Here is a 17,993-nt window from a genome sequence, read left to right on the forward strand (position 1 = left end):
ATGTCTTTTAAATGTAAATCTACAAGGCAGGCGTTATTCCCATTTTTATAGGTCAGGAAACAAGTTCATTGGGGGTCGATTGAGTATCCCTGGCCATCTGGTGATCAAACAGATGCTTCCTCAGCACCCCAAATGTGCTCAGCAGAAGACAGCCTGGACCATGCCCCAGGTCTTTCCATGGTCCCTACTCATTGGCTCAAAAGTCACAGTGCAGTGACCTTCAAGGGGCAGGCCTGCCACCCACAGAGATAGCCAGGCATTGATGGCTGCAGTCTGACCCTAATCTTTTTTCCCCTCATCCCGCAGGGAATGTGTGTGGTCCATAACTTTAAAGGAACACAAGGATCGCCTTCCAAACCCAAGCCCGAGGACCCCCGTGGAGTACCCCTCATGGCTTTCCCAAGAATAGAAAGCCCTCTGGAAACCTTAAGTGCACAGGTACAGTAAAGTGGTTTTAGCCAACAAAGCCTGGAGGCTCCAGGCTTGTTATGTGGAAGTCAACTAACCATTCCTCTAGTGAAAACAGGACACAACTGAATCTGCCCAACAACAATAAAAATCTGGGGACTTCCCTGGCAATTCAGTGGTTAAGTCTTTGCCTTCCAATGCAGAAGGTGAAGGTTCAGTCCCTAGTCAGGGAACTAAGATCACACATGCCTTGTGGCCAAAAATACCAAAACATAAAACAGAAACAATATTTAACAAATTCAATAAAGACCCTAAAAAAAAAAAAAGGCAATAAAAATTTGACATAAAGGCCCTCAAGAACTTCACAGCTTCCCTCAATTAGTCCCATATTCCTTTCAGGCAGTGGGCATCATGAATCCTCAGGACGTTCTTAGTAATGTCTAACTTAAACCCCAGCTGCTTCAGGATATCTTGACCTTCAATGTAATAACACATTTGTGAAATTTAGACCAACTCTTATGGTAGGCCAATTCGATTTAATATGTAGGACAACACTTGGAAAGAAATGCTTTGTTACATTCGGTGATAGATGTAAACTGGAAGCACATTAAAAAAGGTAACTCAATATCCTTTTGGATCTCTTTTGATGACCATCAAAAATTCGATGCAACAGTACTTACTGTTTACATTAGGACCATTACATTCATGCCAGAGATAAAGACGACAACTAGCCACACAGTCTTTATGCTCAAGGAACTTAGAGACGATCAGGAAAGATGTATATAAATGCACGCATGCTCAGTTGTGCCTGACTCTTTGTGACCCCATGGACTGTAGCCCACCAAGCTGCTCTGTCCATAGAATTCTCCAGGCAAGAAAACTGAAGTGGGTTGCCATTTCCTACCCCAAGGGATCTTCCCGACCCTGGGATAGAACTGGCACCTCCTTCATTGGCAGGTAGATTCTTTACCACTCTGCCACCTGGGAAGCCCTGTATACAAGTGAATAATCATAATATGGCATGCTGAATCAGATGTGCAAAGTGTTCTGTGAACACAAATGAAGAAAAAATTTATTGTAAGGCAGGGAAAGACAAAGATGTGCCAGCCAAAATGAGCCCTGATGCATGGTATAAAGCCTGACTTTTGCCTGAGACAATTGCTAAGTGCTTTACAAATATATTTTTTTGAACAAAAACTTACTGAATTGGTAGTGTAATTCCCACTTCACAGAGAGAGAGGAATATGAAGATAGCAATATTAAATTACTCACCCAAGACACATAGCAAGCAAGTGGGAGAGTTGGGGTGAATAGTTCTTTGAGCAGACAGAGCATAGATAACTAATAATAAAACAGGGATTTTATTTTCATGTAGCTGAGTCTTGCTAAAATGTTTATTTTCTGTAATAGTCTATTTACCTTGAAGTCTTATTGTATTTGGCATCTCCTTACTAAATCATCTTTATTGAGTACAAGAGGAAAGCAAATCTCTTCCCACTGGACTTATCAGATACTTCCTATCAATACAGTATAAAATATTTCACTAAAGATTATTAACTATCAGACATCTGAGAAACTATCCTATTTCTTTTCACATTTAGTGAAGTCCAATTTTATTAATGAACCAGGAAAAAAATCTATTTCCACCTGGGAAAAAAAATATTTAGGAGTCTCCATTACACCCAGTGCCAAGTGTTTTGTTTTCCCTTCACCTATATTAAGGTGAAAATTATAAATTCTAAATATAATTAGAAGTAACATGTTTAAAATTTTATCACTGGTTTATTTATATACAGCCAGCTAATGCAGGTTGAATGACAAGTTAGCTAAATAATGAAACCTTGTGATGAAAAACCCTAGTTTTCCTTTTAACTATGTTCTTAAACCCAGTGAAGTCAGAGTAGTGAAGTGAAGTCGCTCAGTCGTGTCCAACTCTTTGCAACCCCATAGACTGTAGCCTGCCAGTCTCCTCCACCCACGGGATTTTCCAGGCAAGAGTACTGGAGTGGGGTGCCATTTCCTTCTCCAGGGGACCTTCCCAACACAGGGATTGAACCTGGGCCTACCCACATCGTAGGCAGATACTTTACTGTCTGAGCCACCAGGGAAGATCCCGAAGTCAGAGTGGGTCCCTCTATCTTTGAGAAGAAGCAACTAGTGACAAAGGTGAATTTAAAAAGCAAACTGAAATGTTTGCCGAGTTCCACAAACATGTAGTCTGTCCTTGCAAATGCTGTTGACCTTGCCCTGAATGTCCTGGTCTAAGAGCACCTTCTTTCCACCTCAGCACTGCTCAAGTGTAACCTTCTCTCTGAAGCCTTCTCTAGACTTCTCTCTCCTCCCTCAGGACAGTAGTAGTTGACCAAGCCAAGAGACACCCAGGCCATGTTTTGGGGGATTCTGCTTGCATTGAAAAATGAAATACCAAAAAGGGTTTCAAAACCCCGATATTAGCAGTAAAGGGGCTTCCAGGTGGTATGGTGGTAAAGAGTCTGCTTGCCAATGCAGAAGAAGTAAGAGACATGAGTTGAATCCCTGGGTCAGGAAGATCCCCTGGAGAAGGAAATGGCAACCCACTCCAGTATTCTTGCCTGGAGAATCCCATGCACAGAGGAACCTGGGGGGCTACAGTCTATGGGGTTGCAAAGAGTAGGGCATGACCACACAAACGACCAATCCACAATACAGATTTTTAAAATTCTTTAAGTATATGTATCATTATTCACTACAGGCAGTAACTGAACTTTTGAAATCTGTCCACGTGTCTTTATTTCCATGTGTATCACCTTGTCTGCACACAGTTTGAGGCCTTTTGTGAATACCAGGCTTCAGCCGAAGGACCCTCAGGGCCCGACGTACATTTGCTGCTCACAGTTCATGTCAGGACTGCCCTCATATCTGCCTCCACCAGGAACTGAGAGATTAAAGATACAAATCCTATGAACCATGTCCTTCTTACTCTCCGTATTTCCTGGCATTCACTAGGCGTGAAATAAATGTCAGATGACTAGACAGATGCAAGCCAGAATCAAAATATGAACTAGGCCCTTTAGTCAAAACCAAGAACCCAAAATTGGACTACAGTCTATATCTGAACCTCCATGGTAAGCAGTTTATGAGTAATGATGAACAGAACTTCTGCAGGCTGGTCACAATGAATCTACAGGAAGCTGGAAGGAAAGTAGTACTGCCTCTTAAGCTATGCCTTCCATGCCATTTGTGCAATATCCAAGCATCTGCTTTCCACATGGGTAGTTAGAAGGACATACCCTTTATTTGTGGGTCAAGAAAAGGAAATGAGCATATGGTGCAAGCTATCACATTCAATCTTTACCATAATCCTGCAATTGGCCTTATTCTTCTATTTTATAGATAAAGTAAGGCACAAAGAGTTTAAGTAATATGCTGAAGGTCACTCAGTAAAGATTAAGACACAGGCCCATCTAATTCTAAAGGCCCTGCTTGCTCTCTACACCACACAGCCTGAGGTTTAAGGAAAATTCCATTTTGAAATCTACAGCTCTCAGCACTGAGTATGAAAACACGCTGTAGCGGCCAGTGTGTGGGGGCTGAGCTGCACCGCACTAGCAGAGTTTACACTGAGCACCGCTCTTCCAAAACAAATATGCCCTGTGTTCTCCCCTGTGGGCGAAAGCTTCCTGTGCAATAGCAGCAGCCATGGCTTCTACTAGAAACTGCTGCTCCTTTGTAATTTTGGGATAGAGCTGTCTTCCCAGGAGGAAGACTATGGGGATCTGAGAGAAGATATGAACCTCTCTTTAGAGCGCACATTCTCACATGAGAAATCCATCCCGCTGTTCAGAGCACCTCAAGAATAAGACTCTCTCGCTGGGGAAGGAACCCCCCATCCTCCCTTTAGTCCCCCTGAGACATACTTTCTTCTTTGCCCCAGGGAGCTTCTCTCTTCCCCTCTAAATGATCAGCTCAAATTTAAATACTTGGCATTCTGTGACTGAGACAGTACGTTCTGTAAAATCTTTCCCCAGGACTAAAGAGAAACCAGAAAGTAAAAAACTGTAGAATCCAAATGAAACAAAGATGGTCAGCTTTCCCAAGTGTTATTTTGTGACCCCACGGAGTTGTATCCTGGAGACCTGCTCCGAGCTTTCCTCGCCCTGCAGCTTCATACCCATTTTCACCTGCGCAATTAAGCTTAGTGTTGAGCAAATGTGTTCTTGTTGAACACGGTTTATATTAACAAAGAAATGAGAGTGGAGCCAATGTGTTAACTCACTGTGTGGTATGAAGTCTCTGGTGTCTCCTGATGCATACAGTGGGGAGATGAGATATAGTTTTCTTTAACAACAGTAACAACAAAAGGATCCACTCTATCCCAGGACCCACATGCCTATGACCTTATTCCAAGAGATTCTGATTCAGCCATTCTGGGGTGAAAAGCCATGTAAGAAAATCATCCCACAGGAATTCTAATGCTTATAGACTTCATATCATAAATAGGAAGGGAAAAAAAGACTTGGAGAGTTAAAGAAATCTGTAGAAAGTCACCAAGTTAGTTATCTTAGGCTGTTGAACTACTTTATCTATACCATTCACTCTTAAATGAAATCTTAAAAACATATAAATGACCAAACTATTGATGGAAGTTTTTTTTTTTTTTTAAGGAAGCATACTATAAAAGCAAAAGGATAAGTTTTTCACATTATAGCAAGAAATGCAAAAACCTCACTTTTCACAAATATAGTAGACAAAAGTACCTTGAGAAATATGGAATACTCAGTTTCTAAAATTCACATTTGCCCTCTCAAGAATATGACTCTCTAGTGTCCTAAAAACAAACAGGAATCTGGAAACCCATAATAATCAATTAGCTCTAAAGTCACCATTTCTTAAGGTATTATCAATACCATAAACTGGGAATTTTAAGTTCAAACAAAAGAGAAAGCCTTGGGCCTGAAAAAAGGTGGGATTATATATGTTATATAAAACAAGAGATAAGGGTTATTATGCACAAACCACATAAACAAAAATTAACAGAAATACAAGGAAAAGTGGATAAAACTGCAATCATAGATTTTAACGCTTTTTTCAGTAATAAGCAAACAAAATATAGTAAAAAGTTAATAAGGTTAAGGCAATGGCACCCCACTCCAGTACTCTTGCCTGGAAAATCCCATGGACAGAGGAGCCTGGTAGGCTGCAGTCCATGGGGTCGCTGAGGGTCGGACATGACTGAGCGACTTCACTTTCACTTTTCACTTTCATGCACTGGAGAAGGAAATGGCAACCCACTCCAGTGTTCTTGCCTGGAGAATCCCAGGGATGGGGGAGCCTGGTGGGCTGCTGTCTATGGGGTCGCACAGAGTCGGACACGACTGAAGCAACTTAGCCGCAGCAAGGAGCAATATATAATCCTCAAACACAAACATTTAAAACAAACTACATGTAAGACTATAAAGCAAATCAAGAAACTTTAAAAGCATTCAGTGTTATATTTTCATAATTTAAAAAAATTTGTGTAAAAAAAAAAATCTGTTCAGTAGATCACACAGATGACATTCTCCAGGAATTCAGATACCTTAAACCAAAACCTCTATGCATTTGAAAACATTAAACTCACTGCTCTGAAAATTCATGGCTCAGAATACCTCATATGGAAATTTTTCAAAGATTAGAAGTGTTCAAAATTAAAACAACACTTAAAAAAAAATGTGGGATGCAGCTAAAATTACTTTGAGATCTTCAAATGATTCATAGAATACAGTTACCTGTAATACAAGACAGATGAGTTTATTTTGGTTGAAAAAAAATCAGGGAAGGTTTAATAGAAGAGGTAACAAGTTGAGGGGCCTTGGAGACGCATGTCAGGGAGCAGGAACAGACTGTGAACTTGAGACAGGAATCAAGGGGATATTGAGGGAAGTGAGTGTGTGTGCATGAGTCAACTAAGATTGTATCTGCTTATGTTTGCAGAATCACTCTGCCTCCATGACCGAAGTTACCTGAAACGGCTGACGTGTCACAAGCTTTTTTTTTTTTTTTTTAAATCACCCTCCAATTCAATACTTCAAGACACAGTTACTTGATATCAAACTGTGAAGACAAGTATTATGTTTATCTAGTTAGAGGCTAATGTTTTGTACATTTTTTGTATGAGGAAGTGATGTAGCTTGCCCTGATTTTTTTTTTTTTTTTTTGGTCAGCTTTAATATATTTATGCCAGAATTTTAAACAAAGTTTTCTTCTTGTTCAGGTGTGCATTGAAGAACCACATTTATTCAATGATTGATGTTGTTTTGTGATATTTGTACACAAACCTTCTTTTATCAGTTTTATAGACACTGAAATGAAATATAATAATTCACTTTAATCTTTTATTATCACAGTTGCTGCCTCCTCTGGAATTTTTGAATTTAAAAAAAAACAATTTTTGAGTTGCAGGGAAAACAATGTTGGTTAATGGTAAATCTCAAAATCAGTTGTGTATAAAGAAGTATTACTTTGAAAAAGAACTTTATATTCTGGCTTCTTAACATGTGATTGCATCCCAAGTTAAAGTAACATATTAATAAGAAAAAATCACCTAAGTTACACAAGCAATGGCAGGAAATTCTGGTTTTGAGGATGTTGGTATGATCCTTAGATAATGGCCTCTCCTGGTTAAGAAATTCAAGATCTTTCTTTAATCATGCCCTTGGGCTGGCAGGTAACACTGCAGCCTTCTTTCCCAAACGACCAGCCAGTACCAGCATACCCTGTCAACTCAGTTTTGTATATCATATTGTATGGACTTTATATGAAAATGAATATTTTACAGTTTGCACAGTATTATTTTACAGAGAGGGTATCAGAGCATCTACAACCTAGAGCCCCAAAGCAACAGCTTGACTTTGGGGCTTTTAATTGTTCTAGAATTTTAACTGCATCTCATTTTTCTAGCATGGTAATAACTAACGTGTAACTTCCCTGAGAGCAGGAGCTCCCTTGTCTGTATCTATCAGAATGTTTTCTCAACACTTCCATGTTGGTTCTTCTTAGCTTTTTTTGTACATATTTTTTTTTCTAAAGAAAAAAGTTATTCACAAAATGAATTTTGGCTCATGTCCTTTGTTTGATGCTTCATCCCCCGAGTATTTGAAGACTCACAATGATGTGACCTCAGTAAGTGTTTATCCTCTTCAGTTCCCTGCCTATTAGGATCAGCCATAACTGATCTGTCTAGGAGTATGTGTGTTTAGGCCAAAGAATTTGTGAATTTAAGACACTCAGAAGCACATTCTGGTTTTCTAGCAAGCTACCTTTGCCTTCAGTCTGCCCATAGATACTTCTAAGGCATCGGTAAAAATTCAGTCATTTTGACTCTGCTAAAACTCATCACCCATCTCATTCTGGCCTAAACTTATTTGCACTTACATGTATAAACACTCACACACATCTTTTGAGTGACATCAGACTAAAAGTTGGGGAAGTGGGCAAGAAAGGGAAGTGCTAAAAGCCCTTCTCATCCCCAGTGCTAAGCCACAACCATAATCTGGTTGTTCAAAACAGTGAACCCAGACATACAGAACAGACTTTTGGACACAGTGGGAGAAAGAGGATGGGTCGAATTGAGAAAGTAGCATGGAAACACAAATATTACCCTATGTAAAACAGAGAGCCAGTGGGAATTTGCTGTATGACACAAAAACTGGTGTTCTGTGACAACCTAGAGGGGTGCGATGGGGTGGGAGGGAGGTTCACGAGGGAGGGGACATAATTAAACCTATGGCTGATTCATGTTGATGTATGGCAGAAACCAATACAATATTGTAGAGCAATTATCCTCCAATTAAAAATAAATAACTATACACATATAAACAGTGAACCCTAAGAAGCTGTAACAACTCCAAGGTGGTGCTGTATACATCAGCAGTAACGTTGGAATCCAGGTTTGCCTGACTCCAAATTCCATTCTTTCCACTACGTTAAAATGTCTCTAAACCAAGTCCACATCTTTTCAGAGGTTTTTTGACATCATCACCTACTTATGTGGTTCAGGGTGGTGTAGGTGACAAAAGCACATCATGAGAAAGACGCATTCTACTTATGAGAAGGAATGATTTGCAAGCTCTGAGTCTTCCAATCTGGCATAAGCTTCCCAAGTATAATGTTGCCCAACTTCAGAGTGATTCATCTTCTAAATATTTTTTATAGTTCTTTTAATAATAGCAATGACAGCTCAGTTGCATTATTCATAAGACATTCTGAAAAATACTGGCACACTCCTGATTCTACATTGCCCATTTCTTATCACAATGAGAGACCATCTAAATATCTATCAAATGGTATTTCCAAGAACATAAGTTGACCAAGTGAGGGTTCCCCTTACACTCTTCACTTTGGTTTCAATCTGGAAGGACCTATTAGAAGTGTTCTGAGGTCTCCAGCCACAGACTCCAATTTCCTGGCCTTTGGAAGTTATTGATACAGGACACAGTGATGTTCCACAGAACACACATTGGGGCACCTAGAACCAAGGACCATCTCTGGGCTCACATCCCTGGGATCATTGGGTCAGTCTGATTCCTTCCATATGACAAGGCAACCTCAGTGTTACCCCTGATTTAGGCCCAAGTCACTTCACAGGCCAAGTCACTTCATTGACCTTTCAAGCCTGCCATTTGAGACTCATTTGTTAAGGCTAGAGACCCCTCCATATGGGCCATGTACCCAGGATAAAGCCTTCTAAGTAGGAGGAGTGGTCACTATCACCTTAGGATGAAGTCTGCAATGAGCTTTTCTACTTTTTAAAGAAGCCCAGAGGAGCCTGAGAAGTCTGATTCACTGTGAGAGGGAAGTGAAAAGAAACTAAAGAAAAGCTGATAAAATGTATGGACATAAGCAACCTCATGAGACTATTAGCCCCTGAGGGTTTATTTATGACATTTTCAGTTCTTTGATTCTGCACCCAGAATAGGATCTGATAAAGAAAACTTTGCAAATAGATGGATGCCAGGGTTCCAACTTAATTTGCCTGAAAGAAATTATGCCTAGTTTGGAAATAAAGAGAATTTGCATGGAGCCTGAAGGTAGATGAAACATAAGTATATTTAGATACAGAATTAAGTGTGAGGAAACTGCACTCAGCAGCTATGAACATGTGGATGACTCTCTTGGTAAATCCTAGAGATCTCTCTAATTAGGCTGTGATAGACAGAAAGGCTATATGTAGCTCCAGTTAATTAGAACGTAAGTAGGCATAATCCCATACACAGGAGGAGGAGTAGACAGCACTAGTATGATTAAAAGAGCAGAAGAGTGCCAGGAATAGCATTTTTGTTTCTAAAAAATTGCCTTGATTTTTCTATTCTATGCAATGACCAGAACTTTGAAGGTGTTAAGTATCTTGGAGGCAGACACGAATACCAGATTGCCCTAGTTAGTTTTAAGGAGGTTACATTAAGGCTGTTACACTGTTCTTGCCTTGCTGAAGTCAAGATGTGTACTAGAACTAGCCTGTCATTCACAATCATCCCTTCTACTACCACGGGAATCTTGTAATGAACAGCTAATCTCTTGCTTCCATCCTAGTTCTTGATCCAGATATCCCAGGATTGAGTGATACGATCATTCACTAGGAATTTAATGAGCATCTATTATGTGTTAAGAATCATGCCAAACTGGGAATATACAACAAAATTGACCTACTACTCACCCCTATGAATTTAGGGTCAAATGGAAGAAAAGGAGAACAACCGCAGAATACTCAGTGTTTTGAAGGGAGACCTGGTTTAGGTAAGGCAAGTGTTATGTCGTCTTTGAAGTGCTGCTAAGTCGCTTCAGTCGTGTCCAACTCTGTGCGACCCCATAGATGGCAGCCCAACAGGCTCCCCCATCCCTGGGATTCTCCAGGCAAGAACACTGGAGTGGGTTGCCATTTCCTTCTCCAATGCATGAAAGTGAAAAGTGAAAGTGAAGTCGCTCAGTCGTGTCCAACTCTTAGTGACCCCATGGACTGCAGCCCACCAGGCTCCTCCATCCATGGGATTTTCCAGGCAAGAGTAGTGGAGTCTTTGAAGTGACATATACATTAAAATGAGGAGATGACTAGACAGAAAAGTAGCAAAAAGCATATGAGGCTAAGGGAACAGTATGTACCAACGTCCTGGGGCAAGAATGAGCTTTATCCATGTGAAGAACTGAAAGTAAGCCAGAGAGGTGCCAAGGAAACAAACTCAGTTTGTTTCCTTCCTGTGTTTTATTAAGGTATCTTTGTTTTGGCCCCATTTGGGCCAGGTTTCGGCCTGTTTGGGCCCATCTCCAGCACCACTTCCCAAACAGGACCCACTGTGGGTTCTGCTGCACTTGCAGCAGCCTGTATTGGGCTGCCAGAGGTTCTTAATGAAGCCCACCTGCCGCCTCCCCGGCTTTATCCAGCACTTTCTACGCTGTCCTGAAGTGAGGAGTATGGGTAATAAACCTTGAACATCAGCTCAGGTTGGGCTGTGGGCTGCAAAAAATTGATGAAAAAAATTTTTTCCATTCTCCTTGGGTCATCTCTGTATGTTGACATATTAAGGGAACAGTACGTATTTCCATTATTTATTCCAATTAAATAAATCTGAAGTTGAAAAAGGAGAATGGACTGGGATCAACCCCCCTGGCTGCCCAGTTTCAGCATCTGCACCCCCAGTAGGGACTTGCCTTAAAACAGGGCAACCCGCCCCCCGAGCCACTGGTACTGACCTGTGGCCAGATAGGAACCAGGCCGCACAGCAGGAAGTGAGCGGTGGGAGAAACCGAAACCATCCCCGCCCAGGAAAAATTGTCTTCCACAAAACTGGTCCCCAGTGCCAAAAAGGTTGGGGATCGCTGGCTTGAAAGATATTGCCCCACCTTACAAGATCAAAAAACGAAGTCTCAAGCCTTTAACCCAGGTACCAGTAATCTTTCATATTGCTTGCCCACATCCCTCCAGGTGGGCCTCCAACCCACGACCCGTGGGTCAAGATTCCACCAAGAACGTAGGCAGGTGTGTTTCTTTAACAAGGTTACCCAAAAGGCATCTTCCAAACCCTAAATCTCCCCCAAACCGTTGTTTCACTGCAAGATGCGGAAGCTTGGCGGCCCCTCCCTGGGTCAGCCGCAGGGAGCGTTCCTGTAACAAACGCACCAGCTACCGCTTGGACTCAGTGCACAGGCTCTCAGCCTCTCAGCACCCGGGAGGGGCCAAAAAAACCAACGAGCAAAATCCTGTTTGGACTTACCTCCTGGTTGACCCACCAAATTTGTTACTGAGCCAGGTTCATTTTTCGGGAGGCAGAGCCAGCCAAAACGCTGAGTCACCGAGGCTCGCAGAGAAGACAGTTTACTTGCAAGGCGAGGAAATGGGAGAACAAGCCTCAAATACACGTCCCAGAAGACAAGCGGGTGGAGTATTCAGGGGATGACCAATGAAGAAGCAGAGGGGGGCTGGCTGAGGCGAGAGGGGGCGTGGGGGAAAGTTGATTGCGAAAAGATGCGATTCTCGTGGTCCTGCACAGGTGTAGCTAATCTACAAGCCTCTCCATGTTCAAAAGGTCACCCAGTGGACACCAGCAGGTGCCCAGCCAGAGGGTCGGTGGTACTACCCTGTCCTAACCAGCTCAGCCTGAACTAGACAGAGCTGAGTCCAACATCCTGGAAAATAACTCAGGCAAACATCTTGTTTACGCTACATGCCTCTTAGAGGACATGTAGTCATAAGACATACAAGTCTTAAAACAACCTTGATTAGTGAAGGCAAGTGAAATGGGTTTGACTAATCACTGTATTTGGTTTCAGATAAAACCAGGAAAAAAAGAGCAAGGAAATGTGAGGACAAGAGCATGTAAAAACATTTTCAAATATTATCTTTAACACACCATGTGTAAACTCAAGAAACATTTATTAATTGATGGTGGCATCATCACTAATTTGTGTCCAAAATTTGACATCCCAGGCTTCCCAGGTGGCTCAGTGGTAAAGAACCCGCCTGCCAATGCAAGAGCCACAGGAGATGCCAATTTGATCTCTGGGTTGGGAAGATTCCCTGGAGTAGGAAATGGCAACCCACTGAAGTATTCTTGCCTGGAGAATTCCATGGACAAAGGTGTTCTGGCGGGCTACAATCCATGGGGGTGCAAAAGAGTCAGACACGACTTAGCAACTCAACAGCAACCCATACTTCATCTTGTAATCAAGGTGTCTAGAAAACCATTTTATTAGTTAAAATGTTGCTTGATTAGCATGAGTTTCTTTTTAAAGGTGAATAGTGTATTCTCTGGTGACTCAGATGGTAAAGAATCTACCTGCAATGCAGGATACCCAGGTTCAATCCCTGGGTCAGGAAGATCCCCTGGAGAAAGGAATGGCAACCCACTCCAGCATTCTTGCCTAGAGAATTCCACAGACAGAGGAGCCTGGTGGGCTGCTGTCCATGGGGTTGCAAAGAGTCAGACACGACTAAGCAATTATCACTTTCACTTTCATAACTGAATAAGCCATGGGAAAAGCCTGCTGCACCGTCCCTGTCCCATGGATAAGATGACTTCTCTATTGTGAACTCAAGTATATTTCCTTTACTGGTGGATTTTCTTCTCTAACCCAGTTTTTTTTCATTCAGAGCAATGCTTGTCTGAATTTTTCTTTCTGTATATGTGGTATTATCAGTTAAAGTATTGTAAGGTCCTCTGTCATTGGACTAGTCTGTCTTTTAATATTATGTGTTGAACTAACCAAACTAAAAAATTATAAATACCCTTACCACATCCAACCTCAATTATAGTGGAAGCCATAATACTGATATAACTGATAAGAGAAGATTCGATTATTTCATCCCTAGATACTGCAACCTGGGTAGATACTGCTGTCAGGCAGGTAAAATGATAGTTACATGAGTTCTGGAAGACTGTAAATTCAATCCTATTATAAATCCATCTATATTTGTGTAAGCTTAGGTAACCTAAGCTCCCCAAGGCTTGGTTTTTACTCATCTGTAAAATGGAAATAATTTAGTGACTATCTATTCTGTGGTGGTTAATTTTATGTGTCAACTTGACTAAGCCACTGGAGCCCCAGATATTTGGTCAAACATTATTGTGGGTATATCTGTGAGGGTGTTTTTGGAGGAGATTACATGAGATTCAACAGACTGAGTAAAAACATGGATTGCCCTCCCTAACATAGATGGCCTTCATTCAATCAATGGAAAACTGAATAGAATAAAAAGGCTGACGTTCCTTTAAAAAGAGGGAACTTCTCCTGCCTGTTTAAGCAAAGACATCTGTCTTTTCCCAACTTCAATCTCATACTGAAACATCAGCTTTCCTTGGATATCGAGGCTGCCAGCTTTCAGACTGGAATTCGCACTGTTAACTCTCATGGTTCTCAGGCCTTCAGACTTGGACTACAATTACACCATCAGCTCTTCTGGGTCTTCAGTTGCAGGTTATGGATTTGGAGACTTCTCAGCCTCTGTTACCACAAGAGCCAATGCCTTAAAAAAAAATTCTGTATTTATCATGTTGGTTCTATTTCTCTTGAGAACTCTGACTGAGATTTTCATACAAAGAGTGTTTCTAAAAAAAAAACAGAGTTTTAAGATTGAGTTTTTTTGAATTGGCTCTGGCGTTTCTGGAACTGGCTCTTTAATCTGATTAGATTTAAATATGCTAATTATTCTATTTTGAGTAGTAAGGAGAACACTGATAGTCTATGGCATGACTTGACAATGAAGACAGGAAAAAAAAAGGCACCCCTGGATACTTCTCATCAACCTCTTATAAGAATGAAAGGGCTGGGTAAATTTGCATATGATACTTTAGAACATTTTTGGCAAACTGATAAATATAAGATTGGCTTGTTGCTCCTAGTGTTACTGGACAAAGTGGGGAAAGAAAATGAACTCAGGAATTTAAATTCCCAACTTGTGTGCCCTATAGATGATCTGAAAGCTTCTATGTGTGGTCTGAAAAAGATCCTTCTCTCCTGTAATCACAGGACTGAGATTGCTAAATGTCATTGGGTCAGCTGAATGACAACGCTAATCCATCTCACAGCCTCTTGGGATGTCTACTGTTAAAGCTGCTCTGAAGATTCAATTAGATAACTCAAAAAAACCTGGTAGCAAAGTTTCTGGTATACAGTAAAAACTCAATAAGCATTTTGGTCTGAATTTTTTCTATATACATGGCTTATTTTCAGCTCCCTTCCAACTGGGAAGATGGAGGTGACTCTACTCACCATCAGAGGTTTCACTTCTCCCCACTATTGCATCATCACAAGGAAAATATAATACAATCTCCTCCAGCAACAATACATGGTCCTTGGGACTTCCCTGGCAGTCCAGTGGTTAAGACTTCATCTTCCAATGCAGGAGGTGTGAGTTCTATCCCTGGTTGGGCAGCTAAGATCCCACATGACTTGAAGCCAAAAAACCAGAACATAAAGCAGAAGCAATATTGTAACAAATTCAATAGAGACTTTAAAATTAGTCCACATCAAAAAAAAAAAAAAACCTTTAAAAAAGAATAAAACACAATACATGCCTCTCAGGTTATCCATATTATATACTCTTATGAAACTTTAAAAGTCTGATAAATGTCATAAATTTCAAGATGGTCATTAATTTTTAATTCATTTTGCAATATTTTCATTTAAAAATTAGATTGTGCCATTTGTTCTTCTACAATGCCTCAGGCCAGATCCAAAAGAGGGTGGGCTGCCAAGAGGGAGAAATGTTTATAACCATGATTGTCTTTAGTAGCAAAGAACAGAAAAGCCCAAAGTAAGTGGCTTAAACAAATAAGACAGTGTATTGAGTCTATTAACAAGAAATACAAAGATTAAACGAGTATGGCAACAACATAATTAGAGCTCCAGTATTTTTCTGCAACTCATTTGGCTCAGACCTTGGGTGTTGGCTTTGTCCTCAGACCAGCTCCCCTCATGGTCTCAGGATATCATCCACCTTAAGATACAACATCCAAATGGAAAACTTCCCTCCAAATTCCAAAAATGTCTCTTTCAGGCAATCTCCATTCTCTTCAGATGTCTCTGACATCTCATTGGCCAGAATTATGCCACATTCTGTGCCTACACGAATCACTGGATGAGGAAAAAAAGAACACCATGATTGGTCTACACCAATCACCACTCACCTGTGGGGGATGGAGTAAGTCCAGAATCACAGAAGCACTGGGACATATGTGGGTACAATTAAAAAGGAGACAGGTTATGCAACAAGAGTGTAAACAGCAGAGATTTTTAAACTGATTAAACTTTCTACCAGAAGCAATAGAAATCTGTGAAAACCACATACAAAGGCTGAGAGGAAAATACCTAGTCAAGGTTAAAACACAACAAAGAAACAGTGAAATGGGAAGCCTTAGAGATAAAGAAAATCCAGACACTAAGAGGCTGCCAGTTTCCAGCATTATAAATTATTTGTGTTCTAGGGCACATAAACCTTTGTCTTTGGGATAGACTGTCAAACCACCCTAGAAAGGGAATATGATAGGGTGAAAGTTACTAGGATTCATATATACAGATGAGAAGTATTCTACAAATGTTTAAACTAGAAATACTTCTGCAGTCAGCCAAAGGACACAAAGAAAGAAGGAAAAGCTTAGAGAATCAAAATGTCTGGACAAGTTAATTGAGGGGTATTCTTTGCCCATAAGTTACAGAAAATACTTGAAATGCATCAGAAACCAGAAGAGCACATCTCCCCCAACCAAATTTTCATTTGTTATTGAAATAATTGGGGGGGATAGTAAAAGCAGGAGGGGCAAACTGTGCTGATTGGCAACTGAATAGCCCTTCCTAATAATGGATCTTATTTTTGTTCACAGTCCACTAAATGGACATGGTTTTCCAATGGATGCTGACCCATCTCTGTACCTCTGGGTTAGTCTTGATTGTTTAAGTTAGTATGATGGTCTCATCTCTCTCACCTGTGATCACTTTAGGCATGAACATGTGATACGGGTTTAGCCCATGGGGTACCAAGCAAAATAAATTAAAATAATAATAATAAACCCATTCCTAGTCATATCCTGATGGAATTTCAGAACGCTAAGAACAAAGAGAAAATTGTAAGAAGTTCTCAGAAAAAGAAGAAAAGAATCCCACAAAGTAGCAAGAATCAGATTTCTCATTGGCAACAATGGATGCCAAAATAAAAAGACCAAAGAGAAAAACAAATATTGTATAATATCATATACATGTGGAGTCTAGAAAAATGGTACAGATGAATTTATTTGCAAAGCAGAAAGTCACAGATATAAAGAACAAATTCATGTTTACCAAGCAGGGAAGGAGGAGGGGGATGAATTAGGAGATTGGGATTGACCTTCATACACTGCTATGTATAAAATATCAATAGGTAACTAATGAGAACCAACTGTATAGCAGAGGGAACTCTACTCAGTGCTCTATGGTGACCTAAATGGGAAGAAAATCTAAAAAAGATGAGATATATGTGTATATACATATAACTGATTCATTTTGCTGTACAGCAGAAACTAAATACAGCATTGTAAAACAACTATACTCCAATGAAAATTAATTTAAAATAATTATCACTGATTGCAAAAAAATTAATCTGAAATTAATAAGGTATATCACGGAGAAAAGATGTATTGCATGCTAAAGTTCTTGTCTGTTGGGTAGAAAAATAAACATACCAATTGTACCTTATTTTTTTAACTTTTATTATTAAAAATTTGCAAGCACACATAAAAGTAGAGAAAACAAACCTCAGTATATGCATCATCTAGATACAATAGTTTCTCACATTTTCCATATACCTGTAGTATTTTAAAATGATTCCCAGATATTGTGACTCTTCACTTCTAAATATGTCAGTATCCATCTCTAAAAAGTTACCTTTTACATAACCCCAATACCATTCTGACACCTAACAAGATAATTTCATAGTATTGTTTACTATCCAGTCATATTCATATTTCCCTAGTTACCCCTCAAAAATCTTTGTACAGTTATTTTGTTCAAACCAGGCCCACACACAGTATTTGGTTGATATGCCTCTCAAGTACCTTTTAATTTTGAATAATTCCCCAGCTCACTCCAATGCAAAAAGAAAAACAAAATCCTACAAAGTGAAAAATTCCAAAATTTTCCATGCAATTTTTATGAAAAGAGACCAGGTCAGTTGGTAATTAAATTGTGACTAGACCAGATCATAGAATGATAGACAGTCTATGGTTGTCTCCTTATAGTAAGTACCATTTATCTCTTTCACTAGCTACCACATTAGTAAGAAGTTTGACCGAAGGACTGGATTTAAAGCTTGACATTAAAACTTCAAGCTTACTAGTGTTGTTAGAAGAGTTCTAAGAAGTGCTGAGCACTCCACATTACATCTCATCATGAAACATGTTATTTCAAGTTGACCATTTTTAGAAACACTAAGTTTGATCAGTGGGTTCAGAGGGTGACAATCTGACTCCTCCAATACAAAGTGAGATTCCCTTTTAAAGAACAAGTTAACTACAGGATGATACTTGGTACTTTGGTAAAAGCATTCTTGGGTTTAAGGGAGGGGCAGGGAGTAAATCACAAACTACTTAGACATTAACAAATGA

The 17,993-nt window shown here is 40.1% G+C and overlaps 1 protein-coding gene and 1 long non-coding RNA gene across 2 annotated transcripts in view; one reads left to right on the top strand and one right to left on the bottom strand.

Annotated features, from left to right (window-relative positions):
* Positions 1 to 7,963, top strand: part of PLPPR1 (phospholipid phosphatase related 1) — a 201,405-nt gene extending 193,442 nt beyond the window's left edge. The window contains exons 8-9 of the mRNA XM_055579171.1: positions 307 to 438; positions 6,361 to 7,963. Coding sequence (XP_055435146.1) covers positions 307 to 438; positions 6,361 to 6,393 — 165 coding nt within the window. The 3' untranslated portion in view covers positions 6,394 to 7,963. The remainder of the gene's footprint in view (positions 1 to 306; positions 439 to 6,360) is intronic.
* Positions 1 to 15,560, bottom strand: part of LOC129650550 (uncharacterized) — a 34,215-nt gene extending 18,655 nt beyond the window's left edge. The window contains exons 1-3 of the long non-coding RNA XR_008713822.1: positions 15,546 to 15,560; positions 14,629 to 14,807; positions 11,634 to 13,964 (exon numbers count right to left, since the gene is read on the bottom strand). This is a non-coding gene — a long non-coding RNA (uncharacterized LOC129650550). The remainder of the gene's footprint in view (positions 1 to 11,633; positions 13,965 to 14,628; positions 14,808 to 15,545) is intronic.
* Positions 15,561 to 17,993: the final 2,433 nt, after the last annotated feature.

This window comes from Bubalus kerabau, chromosome 4 (assembly GCF_029407905.1).
Source record: "Bubalus kerabau isolate K-KA32 ecotype Philippines breed swamp buffalo chromosome 4, PCC_UOA_SB_1v2, whole genome shotgun sequence".
Taxonomy (NCBI): Eukaryota; Metazoa; Chordata; class Mammalia; order Artiodactyla; family Bovidae; genus Bubalus; species Bubalus kerabau.